The sequence below is a fragment of the Trichophyton verrucosum genome (assembly GCF_000151505.1).
Source record: "Trichophyton verrucosum HKI 0517 chromosome Unknown TV-F-b-11a04.M13r1, whole genome shotgun sequence".
Lineage (NCBI taxonomy): Eukaryota > Fungi > Ascomycota > Eurotiomycetes > Onygenales > Arthrodermataceae > Trichophyton > Trichophyton verrucosum.
This window is the reverse complement of record NW_003315457.1, coordinates 29,107-46,579: the sequence shown is the minus strand read 5'-3', so window position 1 is coordinate 46,579 and position 17,473 is coordinate 29,107. Positions and strand designations below refer to the sequence as shown.

At 49.0% G+C, this 17,473-nt stretch overlaps 6 protein-coding genes across 6 annotated transcripts; 2 read left to right on the top strand and 4 right to left on the bottom strand.

Annotated features, from left to right (window-relative positions):
* Positions 1–3,038: 3,038 nt before the first annotated feature.
* Positions 3,039–4,242, bottom strand: TRV_03463 (uncharacterized protein; the record flags this gene model as incomplete). The annotated part of the gene is made up of 3 exons (XM_003022353.1): positions 3,039–3,613; positions 3,675–3,843; positions 3,952–4,242. 3 exons carry the CDS (start codon positions 4,240–4,242, stop codon positions 3,039–3,041), a joined length of 1,035 nt encoding a protein of 344 aa, XP_003022399.1.
* A 405-nt stretch (positions 4,243–4,647) lies between these two features.
* On the bottom strand, positions 4,648–5,929 carry TRV_03462 (uncharacterized protein; the record flags this gene model as incomplete). Its single annotated transcript, XM_003022352.1, has 2 exons — positions 4,648–5,808; positions 5,876–5,929. The coding sequence occupies 2 exons, from the start codon at positions 5,927–5,929 to the stop codon at positions 4,648–4,650; spliced, it is 1,215 nt and encodes a 404-aa protein (XP_003022398.1).
* Positions 5,930–7,331: 1,402 nt separating this feature from the next.
* Positions 7,332–8,894, top strand: TRV_03461 (SUN domain protein (Uth1), putative; the record flags this gene model as incomplete). The annotated part of the gene is made up of 2 exons (XM_003022351.1): positions 7,332–8,615; positions 8,778–8,894. 2 exons carry the CDS (start codon positions 7,332–7,334, stop codon positions 8,892–8,894), a joined length of 1,401 nt encoding a protein of 466 aa, XP_003022397.1.
* A 2,620-nt stretch (positions 8,895–11,514) lies between these two features.
* On the bottom strand, positions 11,515–13,279 carry TRV_03460 (uncharacterized protein; the record flags this gene model as incomplete). The annotated part of the gene is made up of 2 exons (XM_003022350.1): positions 11,515–12,425; positions 12,484–13,279. The coding sequence occupies 2 exons, from the start codon at positions 13,277–13,279 to the stop codon at positions 11,515–11,517; spliced, it is 1,707 nt and encodes a 568-aa protein (XP_003022396.1).
* A 224-nt stretch (positions 13,280–13,503) lies between these two features.
* TRV_03459 (uncharacterized protein) lies at positions 13,504–13,908 on the bottom strand (the record flags this gene model as incomplete). The annotated part of the gene is made up of 1 exon (XM_003022349.1): positions 13,504–13,908. The coding sequence occupies one exon, from the start codon at positions 13,906–13,908 to the stop codon at positions 13,504–13,506; it is 405 nt and encodes a 134-aa protein (XP_003022395.1).
* Positions 13,909–15,639: 1,731 nt separating this feature from the next.
* Positions 15,640–17,189, top strand: TRV_03458 (uncharacterized protein; the record flags this gene model as incomplete). Its single annotated transcript, XM_003022348.1, has 2 exons — positions 15,640–17,103; positions 17,157–17,189. 2 exons carry the CDS (start codon positions 15,640–15,642, stop codon positions 17,187–17,189), a joined length of 1,497 nt encoding a protein of 498 aa, XP_003022394.1.
* Between the last annotated feature and the right edge of the window lie 284 nt (positions 17,190–17,473).

Below are 17,473 nucleotides of genomic sequence, written 5' to 3'. Positions count from 1 at the left end.
GTCCAGAGTAGTTAACAGATAGTTACGTAAGTTACTTGAGCCTCATGAGCTGCTTATGTAAGTATTTCCTAACTAACCATAAATAGTTAGTTTACCGCAGCGTCTTGGCACTGGTCGTCGCCGCTTTAAGAGCAAAGACTTTATATCGTGACTGCTACAGAGGATTGATACATGCACTACGGAGTATATCAAAACGGATATTTGAAGATATAGGGAAAATATATTTATAATTTCCGTCTTTACTCGTATTAGCCCAAGTATATTTCTAGATACCGGAAAATAAGGGCTGTTTAGGAACCATCGGATAATGACTGTAGAGCAACCAGTTTCAGAACACTAACGTTTCGTCGCAGATAACGAATTCGGGGCTTTTACGTTTTGCAATTGGTAACTGAATCTCACATGGAACTGTTTATTGATTTTCGAACGTTATCTAACTACTTCTTCTTTGGTGCAGCCCAGCAGGTTCTCTTGGTGGTAAGCTTTTGCGCAAACTGCTTATCAGCAGGCGCCAGAGTTGGCATTTGTAAAGGGGAAATGATTGGTATATCGGTCTTTCGAATCGGTAGAACTGGGAACTACGCTCTACATCTTTCTTAAGCGTTGACAAGCCCGCTGGAGCAGGGGCGCTGGCAGGAGAAAACAACGGAAAGTGCGCAGGGGGCACAGCGGCGCGCACCACGACTTGAAACTGGGGCCCAATGGCCCGGAACGGAATGTCGTCACCAACGGACGACTCGGAAGGCGCAGGCACGGCAGGCCGCACACCGGGAGGAGTACTGGTCGCTCAGTTGTTGAATTGATGACAGGTCTCGGACTGACTGAAGTATCTGAACTAATGCATGATATTCCTAGAATGCCAAAGCTCTCTAGGCTTGTCAACGATTACTGCCATTCTCATGTTAGGTAGGTTCCAGTCATCGGACGTTGTCTTAGCCATCGACCTGGTGGTCCTTCGGTCGCCAGTTGCAGACGTCGTCTCTGGCGCGATGGCAGGCGGCGTGGTGACTCTTCATTTTTGGCTTTTCAGTTTCTGACGGCAGGGGTATTTTCTTGGATCTGCTCCATAATATCGATATCGACTGTTGTAATGTGCCAGTTCCTGCTGTTTCCAGGCCCGAAAGCAGTGAATAAAAGAACTTTCCTCTAGATCTGAGACTGGTGAGAGGGATTTTCATCGTTACTGGCAAGCGACATATGAGGTGGCTTGTATTCAATAGCCAGGCGGCCTCCACCAAAGACTCGATAGACTCGAGTGCACATACTCTCATAGCCCATATGTGACATGTTATTATGGGGGAATAAGGCTGGTATTGCTTGCGTGTCGCCTTTCTCGCTATGGATATCACGTCCTTTGCCTTAAGAATATGTGGCGCTTTGTACTCAATAGCATGCAAAGACATGGACTATACCACTCAACGTAAAGAGCGAGCACCCACTAGTAGCCAGCAGGATGATGTCTTTTAACAATATTTTAGGTCGTTATTCAGCTGACACAGGTCTTGTCTTTAGCTTGTGTCGATGATATAACGACTCTCTCTGCACCCAATAGGGTTTTCCCCTTTTTGGCCCGGCGGTTTGATAGCTTGCCATGATACGGAGTACCTGTTCGCATGATTCTTTAACTTGACGGACAGTCGAGCGCTCCAAGCTTAGTATCAATATGTAGTGGTATACTTGGAATAATAAGCGTTGGGGTGTTGCTTGTCAAGTCAAGAATGGCCGGACTGAGCTCCTGGAACCAAATCTAGTACCGGATAAGTGTATCATAGCGCATGGATATAGCATGCAAAATGTTTTTTGAATTCCACTAGCATGCTGCCAAAACATCATTCTTGCTCAAAAATCTGGATGCCGGAGACTCAGGAGCACTTCTGCAGATGCTTACCATGCCCATAGGTTGTACTCCGACCTTAGTTATCCGGCTTCCCTAAGGCGAGTCTCAGTGCCGGGATCACGCAGATGAAACCCCTAAGGCACCTGGGATGGACTATGTTCTGTACTGTAGACTAGTATTGATTTCCATAAGTGGTAGCGTGGACAGCATGGAGTTAGCAACCGTATTAACCGATAAATTAAGATACTCATCCACATTCAGGCCGATTGAGTTGAGCATCTTAGCAATCAAGTGAGAAAACCGAGTTGATGAAAAACGAAGAAGACAGACTCCTGGAAGCCGAGCTTTATAATCGAATTCTTGCGTCACTCTCGTATTAACTGTTGACCTTCTTCACATCATTGTAAGTGACTGGAGTCTTAACTTAGATCGAGGCCATCGGCACAGACATGCATCATTCACTGCCCGAGAACGAACGTGCTTCGTATGTTTAACTAATTATATTCAGGAAAACACAGAGTTAATAGTGGACACGAGTTAGGCGAACAAGCGACTCCTCACATCCGTTATCCAGTAGGATTAATAATGTCCGCGATTAATAATTCAAGCCTCATCTGTTGGTGCGAGCATGACGGCATCCTGACTCAGGAAGGCATGCAAGTGTGTAGTCATATCGTGTTTCAGGAGGGCATCGGGGTGATGGAGATTGGTAAGGGTGTTTATAGCTAGGTAGAACAGGTTTGAAGTGCTCCGAAGGTGGGCTCAGGCCATCAGGAATGGGTACCCTGCGGTGGGTATCATTCCGGCATCAGTACCTGTTATTCCGTCGGAGTAAATGTGTGGGTGATAAGTTGCGTGTTGCATATATAAGTCGTAGTGTTGTAGATGGAGGAGAAGGACAAGATTGCAGGAGGCCAGAGATAACACGTTATCTTATCTGATCTTGTTTGCTGCTGCTATTTATCCTTCGACCCGTGACAGCCTTGGAGCTGAGTAACGAAGTGTCCACAGCTACCCCTGCAACAGACAAGGCAAGCTACGGACAAGGAAAGGGATAATCAGATGGCTGAGTTCATCTATATAAGCCAGCAGACCAGGAAAGACACAAAACACCATACATATGTATATACAAAGGAGCCAAAATGTGATACAACGACGCATCTCTAGCTTTTCATTTCATTCCCTTCCATTGCTGGAATGCTCACTTCTTCAGCTTCTCCGTCAACTCAGGAACCTTCTCAAACAAGTCTCCTACAAGCCCGACATCCGCAACCTGGAAGATAGGCGCATCTGGATCCTTGTTGATGGCAGCAATGACCTTACTATCCTTCATACCTGCCAAATGCTGGATAGCACCGGAGATGCCGGCACACAAATAGAGCTGAGGTGCAACGTTTTTGCCCGTCTGACCAACCTGTAGCGAGTTATCGGCCATTTTTTCGTCGACAGCGGCACGGGAGGCGCCGATAGCGGCACCAAGGGCGTCAGCGAGGGGAGTCATGATACGGTCGAAATCTTCCTTTGATTTCAGACCGCGGCCACCGGACACGACACGCTCGGCGGTAGAGAGGTCGGGCCGTTCGGAGGTGGTGAGGTCTTCGGAGAGCCATTTTGTGGTTGATGGGGCTGCGGGGTCGACGCCGTCTGTTATTTTGGCTGAGCCGCCTGTTGATGAGCCTGGTTGGAAAGCGGTGCCGCGGACGGTGAAGAATTTGATGGGGTCGGTCGATTGGACTGTTAGCACTGCGTTACCGGCGAAGATGGGGCGGGTGAATTCTATATTTGTTAGCGGTGGGCTATGCGGTAAATTGGAGTCTGGCTGGTCTAGATAACGTACTGTCCTCTCCCTCGATGGCGGTAACGTCTGAAACGGGCTGAGCATCCATCATGGCCGCAACACGGGGCAAAACATTCTTGCCAAAGGCTGAGTGGCTTGCAACGACATGTGTGAAGCCGCCCTTTTTGATGTTCTCGACTAATAGTGGTGCGTAGTTCTCCGGTAGGCCCTACGGACGTCAGTTAACGTCGAATACAAACACACAAACCCACATGCCCTTCCAAGCATATAACGCTTCACAACATCACTTGCGGAGAACGTCATCGTAGAGTCATACCTTATCGTATGCCTCGTTTTCAACCGTAAGAACGTCCTCCACGCCCTCCACCTTCGCAACTTCAGCAGCTACACCGGCCTTGACGCCCTTGCCAGCCACAAAGCCGGTGACGGGGCCACCAAGCTTGATAGCAGCAGCGATAGCCGAGAGAGAAGAACCGGCTACTTTCCCATCTTTATGTTCGAGGATAGCGAGGGTAGAGAGTAATCGGGAACGGGCGAGTGTGCTTGCGGCGGAGGGGTATATGGACCGAGTTGCCCGGAGGACGGTCGGGCGAGCGATCGAGATCATGGTCGTTATTGCTTAGGGGTGTATATGAGTCTCTCTGTAGGGTATGGATGAGGCCGGCTCGGCTTAATTGAGTGCTGGTGTAGGCGTTGGAGTTGAGATGCGAAGTTGGAAGAAAGAAGCTCGGTAGGTTCTTGGAATGAATGGACCCTCGTTCCTCGGCGCCGATAGCCGGATGACTAAGCAGGCACATGTACATACCTGACTACATGAGACTACATTGATACTGACATTGATATTGAGAGATGTAGTATTGAGCTTGAGAAATGCAGGAATATAAATATATAGACGAGTAAACTTAGAGTAAGAGAACGCTTTTATACCAGTCCCAGGATCTAGTAACGTAACATCATGCGCCATACACCAAATGAGAGGAAGAAGGAAACAAGCAAAAGAAGAAAAGATGAACTATGTAGCTTTCTTCATCTTTGCCAGTTTCGTCCTGGGCTTTTTGGAAGAGGAGGAGGATGCCTCCTGGGGCAGTAAGAGGGCATCACCATTAACCTTCGCAACGGCCTTTGCCTTCTGAGCCTTCAACTTGGCCTTTCGCGCCTTGAGCTCCTCTTCTTCCTCTTCGTCTCTCTCAACCACGGTAGAGGTAAGCAACTTTGACTTTTTACTCTTCTTCCCTGCATCCGCACCCTCAATGCTCTTCCGCTTCTTACTCGAGTCCTCCACTTTCTTCACTTCATCTTCCTTGACATCTCCTTCTTCCAGCCACAGCTCATCAGCCAACCAGACAGGCATGGCAGCCGTATTGGCCCCCTTGACATGCACGGCCTTGAGATTTTTCCATCCCCGCGCAACGTACTTGTCCACCATCGCCTCAACAACCGCAGAGACGTTCTCCACCAACTTCTGAGCGGGCCAATTCGACCATCCGACTCTCAGCGCAGCGGTGGCGGCGGGGGAGAGATTGACAGGGACACATGCAATGGCGCGCTCGATCTCGCGCGCAACCACGGCCGGCGCAGCAACAGAGGCAATCTTCTCGTCTGTAGGCGGCCTCTTCTTATCGGCTGCCTTGACCCGCTTGCCATCTACCTTTTGGATCTCCTCCAGGCGCACGGGGATAGGACGCTTCGAGGACTTGAAGAATATCTTGCCCAGCGTGTTGACTAGGCGCAGGATGATGCGGTCGTCAGCAAGGAACAAGTCGTGTTCAGCCAGGAGCTGCCTCCTGCTCTCGAACGACTTGTATCTGTCCCGCAGCTTCGAGAAGCCGATGACCTTGGTGATCTTGGCAGCCAGCTCGGGGGGGAAAGCGGGGTCTGCAATGGTATCCTTGAAAGCGCGCTGGGGGTCTGCGGTGATCAGGCAGACGTTGAGGGTTGACGAAGGGTTGAGAGAGTGTGGCACGGCGATCTTGCCTGGCTTCATCCTGTTCTTGTCGACGAGGTGCTTCTTGGTGGTAAGGATGAGCCAGATGGGTGAGTGCTCGCCGGTGCTGCCATAATCCTCGCTGTCACTGTCATCGCCGAGGGGCAGCTTCTTTACTGTCGAGTCTGCTGCCTTGCGCTGGTCTTCGGCCTTGATGTGGGAGAGCAGAGCAGTCGATGCACGGAGTACCTTCTCTTGTTTAGTCGTTATGTCTCATTCCTTTTTTTGGTCTTTCGCTTGGGTGTTGCCAACTTACCTGGTCTGCATCCAGCTGATACTTTGGCCCCGTCTTTACCACTGAAACAGCCATCTCGACTCTTGTACACTTTTGACTATCTCTTCTCTTGCTCTGCTCGCCTTCCTCTGCATCAAAAAATAAAAAAAGATAAAAACTTCCAATTAAAGTTCAAGATAAACTCTACCGGCCCTACTTTTTTGCACATTATATTAATCATAAATTATATAATATCTCTTATTAATACATTACTCATCAGTCGTTTATCACATGACTGTACCTGCATCTGACTAAGCAGCAAAACAACAAACAAACGGAAAGTTAAAAAGGAAATAATAAAAAGCAAAAATAAAGCCAACGTCAAGTCAAGAAGTCAATTGCATACTGCATAAATACTATTATTATTATTGCACGCCAGCAAGACGGGAAGAAAAGAAAAGTAAGCAGAAGACGAAGCTGGGGCCTCGGAAGAAGAAGAAGAAGACGAAATAATAATACTACCCATTATTAATAATGAGCTAGCGGAGACGTCGCGAGCGGAGAAAAGGTAAGAGTTTCAGGTAAGACAGATAGGTTGGCAGGCCCCATCGTCATGGCTCAGCCCATCCTCCTCGTCGCAGTCTAGCCTTGCTTCCTTGCTTTTGCGCCGTTTGTGCCTCTCTGCTTCCTTTTCCCCTGGGCAGCCCGTTGCCACGCAGCACAGTGCACAGCATGGAGGCAGCTGGCACAACGTCGCGTCGGCGAACGTCCACACTTCCAGCACAGCGCAGCCAGCAGCCCCCCCTCCTTTCAGCATCTTCTTCATGGTCTCTTTTACTCTATATAACTATTAGATATTAGTATTGTTATCATTATTATATCGTCGTCGTTCTCGCTTTTTTTTTTTTGTTTTCTTCTCCTTTTTTGCTCCTAAAACAAGAAAAGGCCCCACTTTTTCCCTCTTTAGGCCGAACCCCTTGCGACGCTTGCTGCCACGCACCGCAGCTGCTTGCACCACGCGCCGCCCGCGCCCACGCCTCCCCTGCGCCCCGCTCTGACTGGCCGACCCCTGGCCCGCGGTGCGCCCACGGCCCTAACGTCTTCGCCCCACGCCCCGGACCCCCTTTGGCCCTTTCTTCGTCTGGCTTCCTCGTCGACCTCGAACTTCGCAACTTCAACTTCGTTCAAGTTCACCACCAGCTTCATCTCAGTCACTCATTTGAACCCCCAGTCGCTCTCTTAGTTGCTGTTTCGCCCGCCGTCCTCGCTGCAGGACTCGCTCCCACGCTCGTTACCAAGGCACGCCCTGCCTGTCTGTCACCCTTTACCCAGTACGTTGCTCTCCTGGCTGTCTTGTCGCCTGTCAGTGTCGAGCCTCATCATCCGTGACAGGTGCCATCGCAGAATGGAGATGCACACTGCCATGGATGGAGAGACGAATAGAAAAAGGGGAGAGATATGCTGACACGGCCCGTTTTATATATAGTCCCTCTTTACGATGAAGTTCTCCTCGGGCATCCTGTCGCTGGCCGTGGCCGCCTCAGTCCAGTCGGTCCAGGCCTCCTACCACGCCCATGGCCACGCCCATCACCACCGCGTCCTCGACAAGCGCGCAGACTCCGATGTAGTCACCATTCCCGGCCCCAAAGTCTATGCCTTCATTCTCAACGGCCAGCATATGTCCAAGGAGGAGGTTTGCGCCGGCGTCAAGGACGGCAGACTGGACTGGAGCGGCCAGAACCATGACGAACTGTGCGGCTTCCCTGTTGGCATGCAGAAAGGATCTCCTCCAGCCTGTCCGGCACCCTCTTACGTTCCCAGCCCGCCTCCAGCGCCCTCGTCTCCCCCAGCTGCTCCACAGCCTCCCTCCAAGAGCCCAGAAACGCCAGAGGAACCCAAGAAGCCAGAAGAGCCAAAGAAGCCAGAGGGACCTAAGACTCCCAACCCTAAGAAGCCTGATGGTCCTCAGCACCCCCAGACTCCCACTGGTGGTGAGGGTGTTAACCGTCCCTTCCCCGACGGCGAGATTGACTGCGGTGACTTCCCATCCAAGTACGGCGCCGTTGCCGTTGACTACCTAGGCCTCGGCGGCTACACTGGCATCCAGCATACCACTCTTGTCGGTGAGGTCTTTGGGACCATCCGCACTGCCATCGCCGGCGAGTCCTGCACTGACGGAGCTATGTGTTCTTACGCTTGTCCCCCCGGCTACCAAAAGTCCCAATGGCCTGAACAGCAAGGCTCAACTGGAGAATCCGTTGGTGGTCTTGCATGCCGCAACGGTAAACTCTACCTCACCAACCGCAAATTATCTACCAGACTTTGCATTCCTGGCGTTGGTGGCGTCCACATCAAAAGCACCATCAGCATAGAAATCTCAATCTGCAGAACCGATTACCCAGGCACTGAGTCTGAAACTATTCCTGTTCCTCTCCCGGCATTTGGCCATTTGCCCTTGACTTGCCCACAAGCCGAAACCTACTACTTCTGGCAAGGAAAGTCCACTTCTGCACAGTACTATGTAAACCCACCCGGTTACGGTCCCGCAAAGGCTTGTCAGTGGGGTCATGCCGGCTTACCCATTGGCAACTGGGCTCCTATCAACATTGGTGTTGGTGAAAAGGGAGGCGTCAAGTGGCTGTCTATCTTCCCCAACCGTCCTACCACCACCGCCATCCTGCACGTGACCATCGAGATTGTCGGAGAGGGCCTCTCAGGCAAATGCAAGCATAAGGACGGCAAGTACTATACTGATACCGGCGTTAACGAAGATGGATGCACCGTAAGTTCACTCAATCCAGCTACTCTGCTCCTTCCGTTACTAAATAACATTCTAGGTCTCCGTCCTACACGGTGAAGCAACCTTTGTCTTCTCCTATGATTAGACCAGCTCACGATACATCTAGCTTGTTAATGATCCCTCCATCCCTCTCCCTACCTCTAGCTCCCTTACTCCTCCTCGTCCTTGCTCGCCGCTGCTTTGATTCCCTTGCTTCTCCCTCTTATACTTCACCACCTTACTTCACTTCGCTCTGTCTATCTTATATACTCACCATTGTAGTTAAAGACTTTCCCTTATCTTCCCAGTCCACTCGTGTACCCCCAGTTCCTCGCCTTGCCGCTACCATAACTCCACGCGCAACTGACCACCTAGTATCTGTATTTTCCCCCCCTCGTCAGGTTAAAAGGTCCGTTAAGTTTTGTTATTGTCTATTGTCTATTAGATGAATTTACTTTCTTTCTCTCTTTTTACTTTTATACCTGTTTTTTTTCCCCACCTTCCCACGTCTGATGATTTCGATGCTTACTCTTAAGCTCCCTCCGTACGTGGCGTGGCGCTCATGCAGACTAGACTGTCTATCATTTACCAATAATAATAATACCCTTTGTTCTCATCTGCCGTCCACGCCTCTTTTCGGCTAACTACCAGTAATCTCTCTGATAACCTGCCGTGTCTGTCTCCTTGCCTGTCATATAAAAGGGGTTCCTTTTCTCTGTCTTACTCCATACTCCGTACCTCTACAACACTACCTACATCTACTTCACACTCATTTCACCTTCTAAAAAATTTAACCCGTCCACTACCAAAATGGTCCTCCTCAGCGCCCTGCTCGCCTTATCCTCCGCCTTAACTGTCCTCTCTGTCCCGGGAGACCAAATTGTAAGCCTACCACAACACTACATCCTATACCCATATTAACCATATTCCAGGGAGTCATCGTGAACAACCGATGTAACGGCGATGTCAGGGAAACACTCATAGATAGCGACTGCTACCCATATGAAGACACCACGTAAGTCTACACACACACACTCTCTCTCTCTCTCACGCTTCACACTTACTAACTCTATAACCAGGGGTGTCAACGCCACCATCCCTATCAAATGCAACTTCTACGCGTACGTCAATCGACTACTTTTCTGTCTTGAGGTTGGCTGCTTGTATGTGCTAACGGTTGACCAGAACGAATAACTGCACCGAAGTCGAGCTTTTTGACGGCAGCTGCGCGGTCCTGACCGAGTTGATCGCAAATGATGACAAGTTTTTCAAGTGTGTCTCCGCAGACAGTTAGCGATGGGAAAACATTGTTACGGGTTTACGTACGAAGTCGAATGGCTGCTCAAGATATGACTGGAAGATACTCTGTTTAGGATAGTTAATGGAACTCATTTTTGGGCATCGTGTCTCTCACCGTTACAATTGACTCTGATACTGCGTGGAGCTTCCTATTCGCCACTCGCAAAATCGGGGCTTTTTTAAGGTTTCGGTGGAGACGTAAACAATGCATAATTCGTGGTCATAGCTTAACTTATTTATGCTCGCCCGCGAGTTAAAACATTAGGTATATTGTGTCTAGTTGTAGATGGTTTACTAGCTGTCTGTGTGGGATTCAGCGCAGGAGTCGACGTGTCTGCATATACTCAGGAACCAACGAGTTAATTGCGTCCACGAGATACGGAACAATGATGGCCAACAATCATTGCAGCTCCCATCCCGATCGGCGGAGATAAAAGTAAAATACATCCCTTATCCTTGCACATCACACTTCGATGAAGTGTCGATCCTTCGTTACACTACAGGTCCCAAATTTGAGTCCAGGCCGAGAAGATAGCGACGTGCCCCAATCGTCGTACATGTACTTATATAAACATCGTTTTCATCGACAACCCAGATAGTAGGCTCAGGTTAGGCATCAGTCTCTCAGATACTTCTTTTACCACCCTCTAGCTACTCTCAGAAAATCCAAACTCTTCACAATGCGTTTCTTCCTCTCTTCTCTTTTGCTGGCTGCGGCCGCTCTTGTCAGCGCCGACTTAGGCGATAAGATTGTATGTGTCGCTACTTGCGCCACATGGACAATATCTGCTGGAAAACAATCCTAACATGGTGTTAGGGAACCATCCATAACGACCAGAAGTGCGCCTCTGAGGGCATTGACCTTGTTGATGGCCTATGCACTTCATACTATCAAGGGTATGCTCGTACACTGCTTAAACAACAATGTGTTCCATATTAAACTGCTAACTTATTCGCAGGTCCATCAACTTGACTGCTGACGCCGCTATTTGCTATGCTTTCCTGTATGTCAACTACTCTTATCTGATCCTATTATATACCCACGATACTAACAATGTCACTTAGAGATGGAGAGTGTAACCAGGTTACTACTCCAGACGGCGTCAAGTTTGAGAAGGGATGTGAGCTTACTGAGAAGTTGGACAGAAGTGCAGATTTCCTCATTTGCTATGGAGAGTCACGGAGCGATGGGGGTGTTATGTAAATTATTGAACCATGACATAGACAGAACATAATGACCCTGAATGATTTGCATCGTCAGGTAATCCCGGACACATAGCATGAAGAAAATTACCATATACATGCCCACGTCGCAAGGCTGAGATGCTCTGTACCTCTTGTACTCGGTACTTCGATGAAGATCAGGCAGTAGTGATACTTCGAATTTCCAGCCTGCGCAGACATAAAATAAAATTTACAGCCATTGAGTTATAATAAATCTAAACTGAGTGGCAAAAGGGGCTTGTTGCATTTCTTATGACTCTCAACACGACTCAAAATTGCGGCACAGGAATGATTGAATGCGGCAGTTCGCTAGGGTATCGAAGTTTAGCCATAGCCATTCATGTTCGCAGCACTGTTCACCTCTTGGTATCAGCAAAGTTTACTGGTCAAATGGCCAGAGCGATTCAAACACCTCGGAATTCCAGCCAGGATATGTCTTGAATTCATCGATGATCTCGCTTTTCACTTGTCGAAGTGCTGCTTTCGCTGCTTCGTAGTTTTCATGCTCCACCACGCCTTTCTCCGGCCACAAGTTTCCGAGTCGTCGCTCTATTAGCTTCATAGTCCGAACACCCAGCTCTGCTCGTTCCACATCAGCTTCAATGGAATCGACCTCTTCGTCAGTGAACTTAAGTGGGAATGATGACGTTCCTATATTCGTCCATTCATCTCGTAGATCTAGCAACAGGGCAAGAAAGTGTGGTTCTCCAGCTTCAAATATTCGACGGGAAAGATGGAGGAGGTTACCAGCCGCTGACTGCTGGAATCTTATGGCCTGGTGCTGAGACGGATTCTTATCTCGCACAAGGCGCCGCCACCCAATCATGATTACCTTGTCGAGATACTCTGCTACCGCTGCCTCCCTCTCTTCACCCTTGAGAGCCTTGATCGCATCGGGGAGCTCAGGCTTTTCCAGATTATCACCCACATCGGGGCCTTCATATCCAAGGAATGAAGGGTCTAGGCAATGGTCGGCTAAGGGTGCAATATGGGTGGATTGCCAGTCGATGATTCCTTGTACCTCGAGGCTGTCCGGATCAACAAATATATTCTCATCGTGCAGATCATTATGCCAGAGATGTACCGTGTTAAGTGAAGGTTCTCGGGGTAGTAATATGTCTTGTATCTGCGAATAGTACTGTAGTGCTTCCAGTTTCTTTTCAGCTGAGGGCTGATACAGTGGGTTTGGACCGTAGAGCATTGCCAACTGCTTTGGCAGCCGTGTAATCGTCTTTACAGCCATCATCTCACGATCACCAACTGCCTTTCGATAATTCGCAACAGACCTCCCTATTATAATACATTAATCACAGAGCAACAATCCTGCATAACAAAAGAGCGCTCTTACATGGGCCGCTGTTGCACTTTAGACCATTCCGGCCAGCATCACTCCATTCACGATTGGTGCTAGGGCCAACAGTGAACCTGGGATTAAATGTAGCATGGCCGTTTTCAAAGTAAAGAGGTTCATTGGATGCCGTGGGTATGTTTTCGGTATAATATAGGCTTCCGATCTGGGAAAAATTCACGCTCGTCCACCTTCTCATATACCGCGCAATCTGAGCAAAGACCTTGAGCTTCTGTTTAAGTTTTAGATTCCACCAGATTTCAGAGAGCTGGACGCCAGGAATCTTTTCCATGACGATATATTCGGCTCCGACTGGGTTATTTTTTGTGTCTGTGGATGCATTCCATGCATACACTCGTGGAGCAGGAGTCTGAAGAAATTTCCGCGCAAATTCCATAGTGGCAACTTCACTGGCAGTGGTATAGTAAGGTACTCCGGCATTTGGGTTGAGCAGTTTTGCGACAACTTCCTTGCCATTATCCATTGAGAGGACGAATGCTTTGTTATAAAGGCCATCGGGGCATCTTTGAATCCCAACGCATTTTGTTGCGCTTGTTGAGTCCGCTGCTACTGAAGCAAGAGCATCCATATCAAATCGGATGCGACGCTTATCCATTTGTTCATTTTCGTCGAAAATAAATCGCCCACGGGTATATTTAATGGCCTTCCCATCACGTACGCGCTCTATTGCTGGTAGTCGACTGGCACTCGCAAGCAAGCTGTTTCTCCGTGTAGATAATAGTCTAGAGTGGACCTCAGCCAGACGAGGGACATGCTTAATAGGCCGATTGATCATTTTCCTTGACTGATGCACTTTACTCCAAGGAATGAGAGATAGATCTGTCTTTTCCCCCCTTTTAGACCAACTTGATGTTCATTTCGTGGATGAGACACAAATGCCAAGAGAAAACTCATCCGCCAGTAACTAGCTACCCATAAAGCTAGCCAGTTACGGAGTATAACCATCTGAAAAGGAGCTACCATTGAATAAGAAGCTCCCAGGCCTCTTGACCCTCATTCTCAAAACCCATCTCTGATTACGCCATTTGCCTTTTCTTCGGCCATCCTTTCATTGTTGATTTTCCACCACCAGTCATGGGTTTCATCAGTGACTGAATATCTCTTCTGCTTTCTGCCCCAACCCTCTAGGTCTTCATCGTCCCAGGGCTTTGAGCTTAGTATGTAATGCACATTTTTCACTTTATAGTCTCTCCAGATTTGTGAATGAACCCCTGGCCATCTCATAGGCTTCAGAGCGTTGTATATATATGGGAGCGGTACCCAGCGATTTTGGTAAATGTCTGAAAGCAAAGACTGATCGGCAAAAGCATATCGCATGGTTGCCGTGGGGTCTTCAAGCTGACAGAGAATGGTATTATATATCTCCTCCGAGGGATTAAGCACCAGTAGCCCTCCGTTTACCATTGTTTCCCTTCTCCCTGTTGGAGGGCCTTGGACTTGTGCTTGATCGGGGTTACCGTGCTGGCTGCTATAAGCACAGTTCTTCGGGAACCTGGTGGAATAAGATAAGCAATGATACCTAGTCCAAACGGTCATTAACGTACCAATCACTCGGGTAATGTGGTATATTTAACGGGTTACAAGTGCAAGCATGACATGCAGCAAACACTCTTTGGCCTCGGCCTCCTAAGGCAGCATCATCTAGTTCAACGTCCATTAACTCGTCCATATTCTGGAGTACTAGCATGTCACTGTCCAATTGCACAACGCGATCGTACTCGACAAGCGAGAAGGATGCCAGCTTGCTCCAACAGTTATAAAAACGAACATCATTGCTATAATCTTTATGTACCGTAGGCTGAAGGAAGGATATATGTCGCGTAGGAATACGCCTAGCCTTTAGAATATTGAGGCCTTCGGAAGGCAGGCTATCCGTAAACAAGGCTACAAGGGGGTATTTTGACCCCGACTTCTTGAGGGAGTAGTCCAGCGTTAAAAGACCCGTTAGATAGCTAAGATTAGTGACTAACGCAGTCCAAACTACCAAACCAAAGTAATGATGTTACTTAACTAGGTCAAAAATCGAATAGTGGCGAACACACGCACCTTTCCTGTTTTCTATCTTAATCTCTCCTGTCGAGTTCATATAGAAAAAGGTCCTGTGTTCCCGAGTTATTTATATCTCTGGAACGCCATGTCACTGAGGCCGAGGATATAGATCTGGACTGATTCGACTCAGCCCTGTATCCCTGTTAGATTTCAAACCGGGCTGCAGTAGTTCAAACTCGAAAACCCACAGACCAAGGCTCTGATTGACATCAACCGGCCCAGACAATGCACGGTTTGATGCCGCTTCGAATACGGAGGATGTGTTCTTCCTATGCAACTAACAACCTTTTGAGAGCGCTGCATCGCATGGTTAGAGGGCTGGACTGTTGTGTTATTCCTTCACTCCCTTGCGTGAGGTTGAAATAAGAAACGGGCAGGTGGGGCGCGGGTCTTGGCTCATCGCGAATTTCGAGATAAGATAAGATCCAATCACGTGAAAACCGCATGGTTCGTGTCACTTACATAAGCCGTGACCTGGTTTACATAAGCAACTCACGTGCTTCTCTCTACGTTTAAGCGCGTCTCGAACTTCAACGTCGAAGCTTCACGGCCGCTCGAAGTGCACACAGAACACCGCCTGGAGACATCTCGCTGACGGGCATTGCGGCGTGCGTTGCGTTGCTGGAGGCTGCTGTTCTGCAGCCGGACGTCGGGTGGTGTTTCACTTCGTCTTTCGCGCGGTATTACCGTCACGGTTCGTCCGTCCAGCCACCAAACGCGTCGCCTCCACCGTGTATACGTTTAATGACAGGCATCCTCCGGGACCCTGACCGTGATCTTTTTCCCACACAATTCTTTTTACTCCTTTTTCTGGTCTCGCGACCTCGAGGCGGCTCTGTTCTGACCACCGGCCACCGCAAAATCTCAAATAATCCCTCTGCTCTGCCCGCTCAGTCTCGCTTCTCTCGCTTGCCGCCGTGTCTAGTTGTTTTTGTGTAATAAACAAAATACTTGATATCGTCCTTTTGTCTCCACCCCATGAGCAAGAGAGAGAGCCCAAAATTCTTATGAACGATTCACGTCAGTGAAGGGTATCCAGAGCCGGTTTTGCAGCTGGTGGGCGTTGTCCCCTTTCTTCCTGCCAGCATGGACTCGTCTCCTCCGAGAAAGGTCCCCCAGGGGCAGTCTACTGCGGGTGTGAAGCGTGCTGCATTGTTACCGCCGTTTGAGCCATGTTCGTCTCCGCCGCTCCCTCGACCAGCAAAGCGGAGGGTTCTCAAGGGCGAGGACTCGTTCTCGACGTACCCAACCCCCGTCCCAACTTCGTCAACTGCTATTCTAAGCTCGTCTCCCTCGCGTATCCCTCCTGCTCTTCAACGTACTCAGTCGGTCACCTCGGAACGCGCCCCTCTGTCAGACGTCCCGTGTGTAATGCTCGAGGAGGATGGCGAGCCCATTACCATGGGGAGATCGAGTGCTTCCTGCTCATATCAACTCTCGCCTAACCGTCTCATCTCGAGAGTCCACGTCAAGGCCTACTTCAAGCCTGCGAGCCACCCATTTGATAGGGACAAGATCGAGATTCTATGCATGGGCTGGAACGGCATCAAGTTGCACTGTCAGGGGAAAACCTATGAATTGGCCAAAGGAAAGACGTTTACTTCGGACATCAGGGATGCAGACGTGATGATCGATGTTCAGGACTCGCGTGTACTCGTCCAATGGCCACGTCCCGAACGAAAGGACTCAAATTCAGAACATACATGGGATGAATCGTCTCCTATTCGAAACGCAGACTCTCGTTCTCGTCACGGTTACTCGGAAAGCCCTCTCAAGTCCCGGGAAAGGCTACTGTCTCCTGTTTCTCCCTCCCCCGCTGTTCAAGCCCTCGGTTCTGCCGATCCCTTGACATCCAGCCGTTCTGTACCAAATGCTGTTGTTGTCTATGAGGACGAATCCTCTCCCGTACGACCTAAAAAATCCACTACCGACCCCAAGTCTACCTCCCAAAGCACTGAGCGAGCCTCTATCTCGAGTGATGCCAATGCTAGAAATTCAATTTCTAGTAACCTAACAAAATCCGACGAGCTATCCGAACATGACGAAGAGAATGATCCAATCGTGTTTTCCTTCGGTCCCTATGGAGAGAATCTCCTTCCACGTATGGCTGCTGTCAATGCCAGAGATACCCCCACAGCTTCTCCCCACCAGAAACCCCTCAAACGCAGCGCTTCGGCTCGGGAATCATCCTCTACAAAGGAGTCGACGGATTCATCCCGATCTGCAATTCAAAACCACATCATAAACCAGTTAGCCTTCTCGCGACTCTCTTCAACACCATTCTCAACTATAGTCAGCAATCTTCCTTCTGACCTTGTTGGTACCGGTTCGTCGAAGAAGCCCAAGGTCTCTAATACTTTTATCAGATCCATCATTGAGGATACCAGATGCATTGGGACTGTTAACCGTAAAGGCAAAGATGCTGCAGGTAAACAGTTGGAATGCGAGTATTACTATACCCCTGATCTCGATACAGACGAGATGAGAAAGCAAGCTGTTGTCAACGAACTACGAAAACCAGGACTACGGAACTGCAGGAAACAGCACAAGGTAATACACTCAATGCCACGTTCTTTAATCAACATATTTCTAACTTTGTCTAGCAATACTTCTGGAAACGGCCCAAGACCCCATAAAAGTTGTCTACACTGGATTCCAGCATAAGGATGAGTTTTTACTGTTACAGCAATTACCTCCAGTTATCCTCTCTTCAACGATGCCAACTATAAAACTCCAAAAAATATCACCCATTTGGTCCCACGGGTTGCATCAGCGTAGCAGTGTGGAAGATTATTTACCCTGCTCCATGCGTGGAAGATGATGTATGACCAATAACGTCCTGACACTCTTCCCCCTTCATATCCCTTCCCCATTGTATTATGTTTAATTGATTTTCGAATTTCCTTTGTCTGGTTTCTCC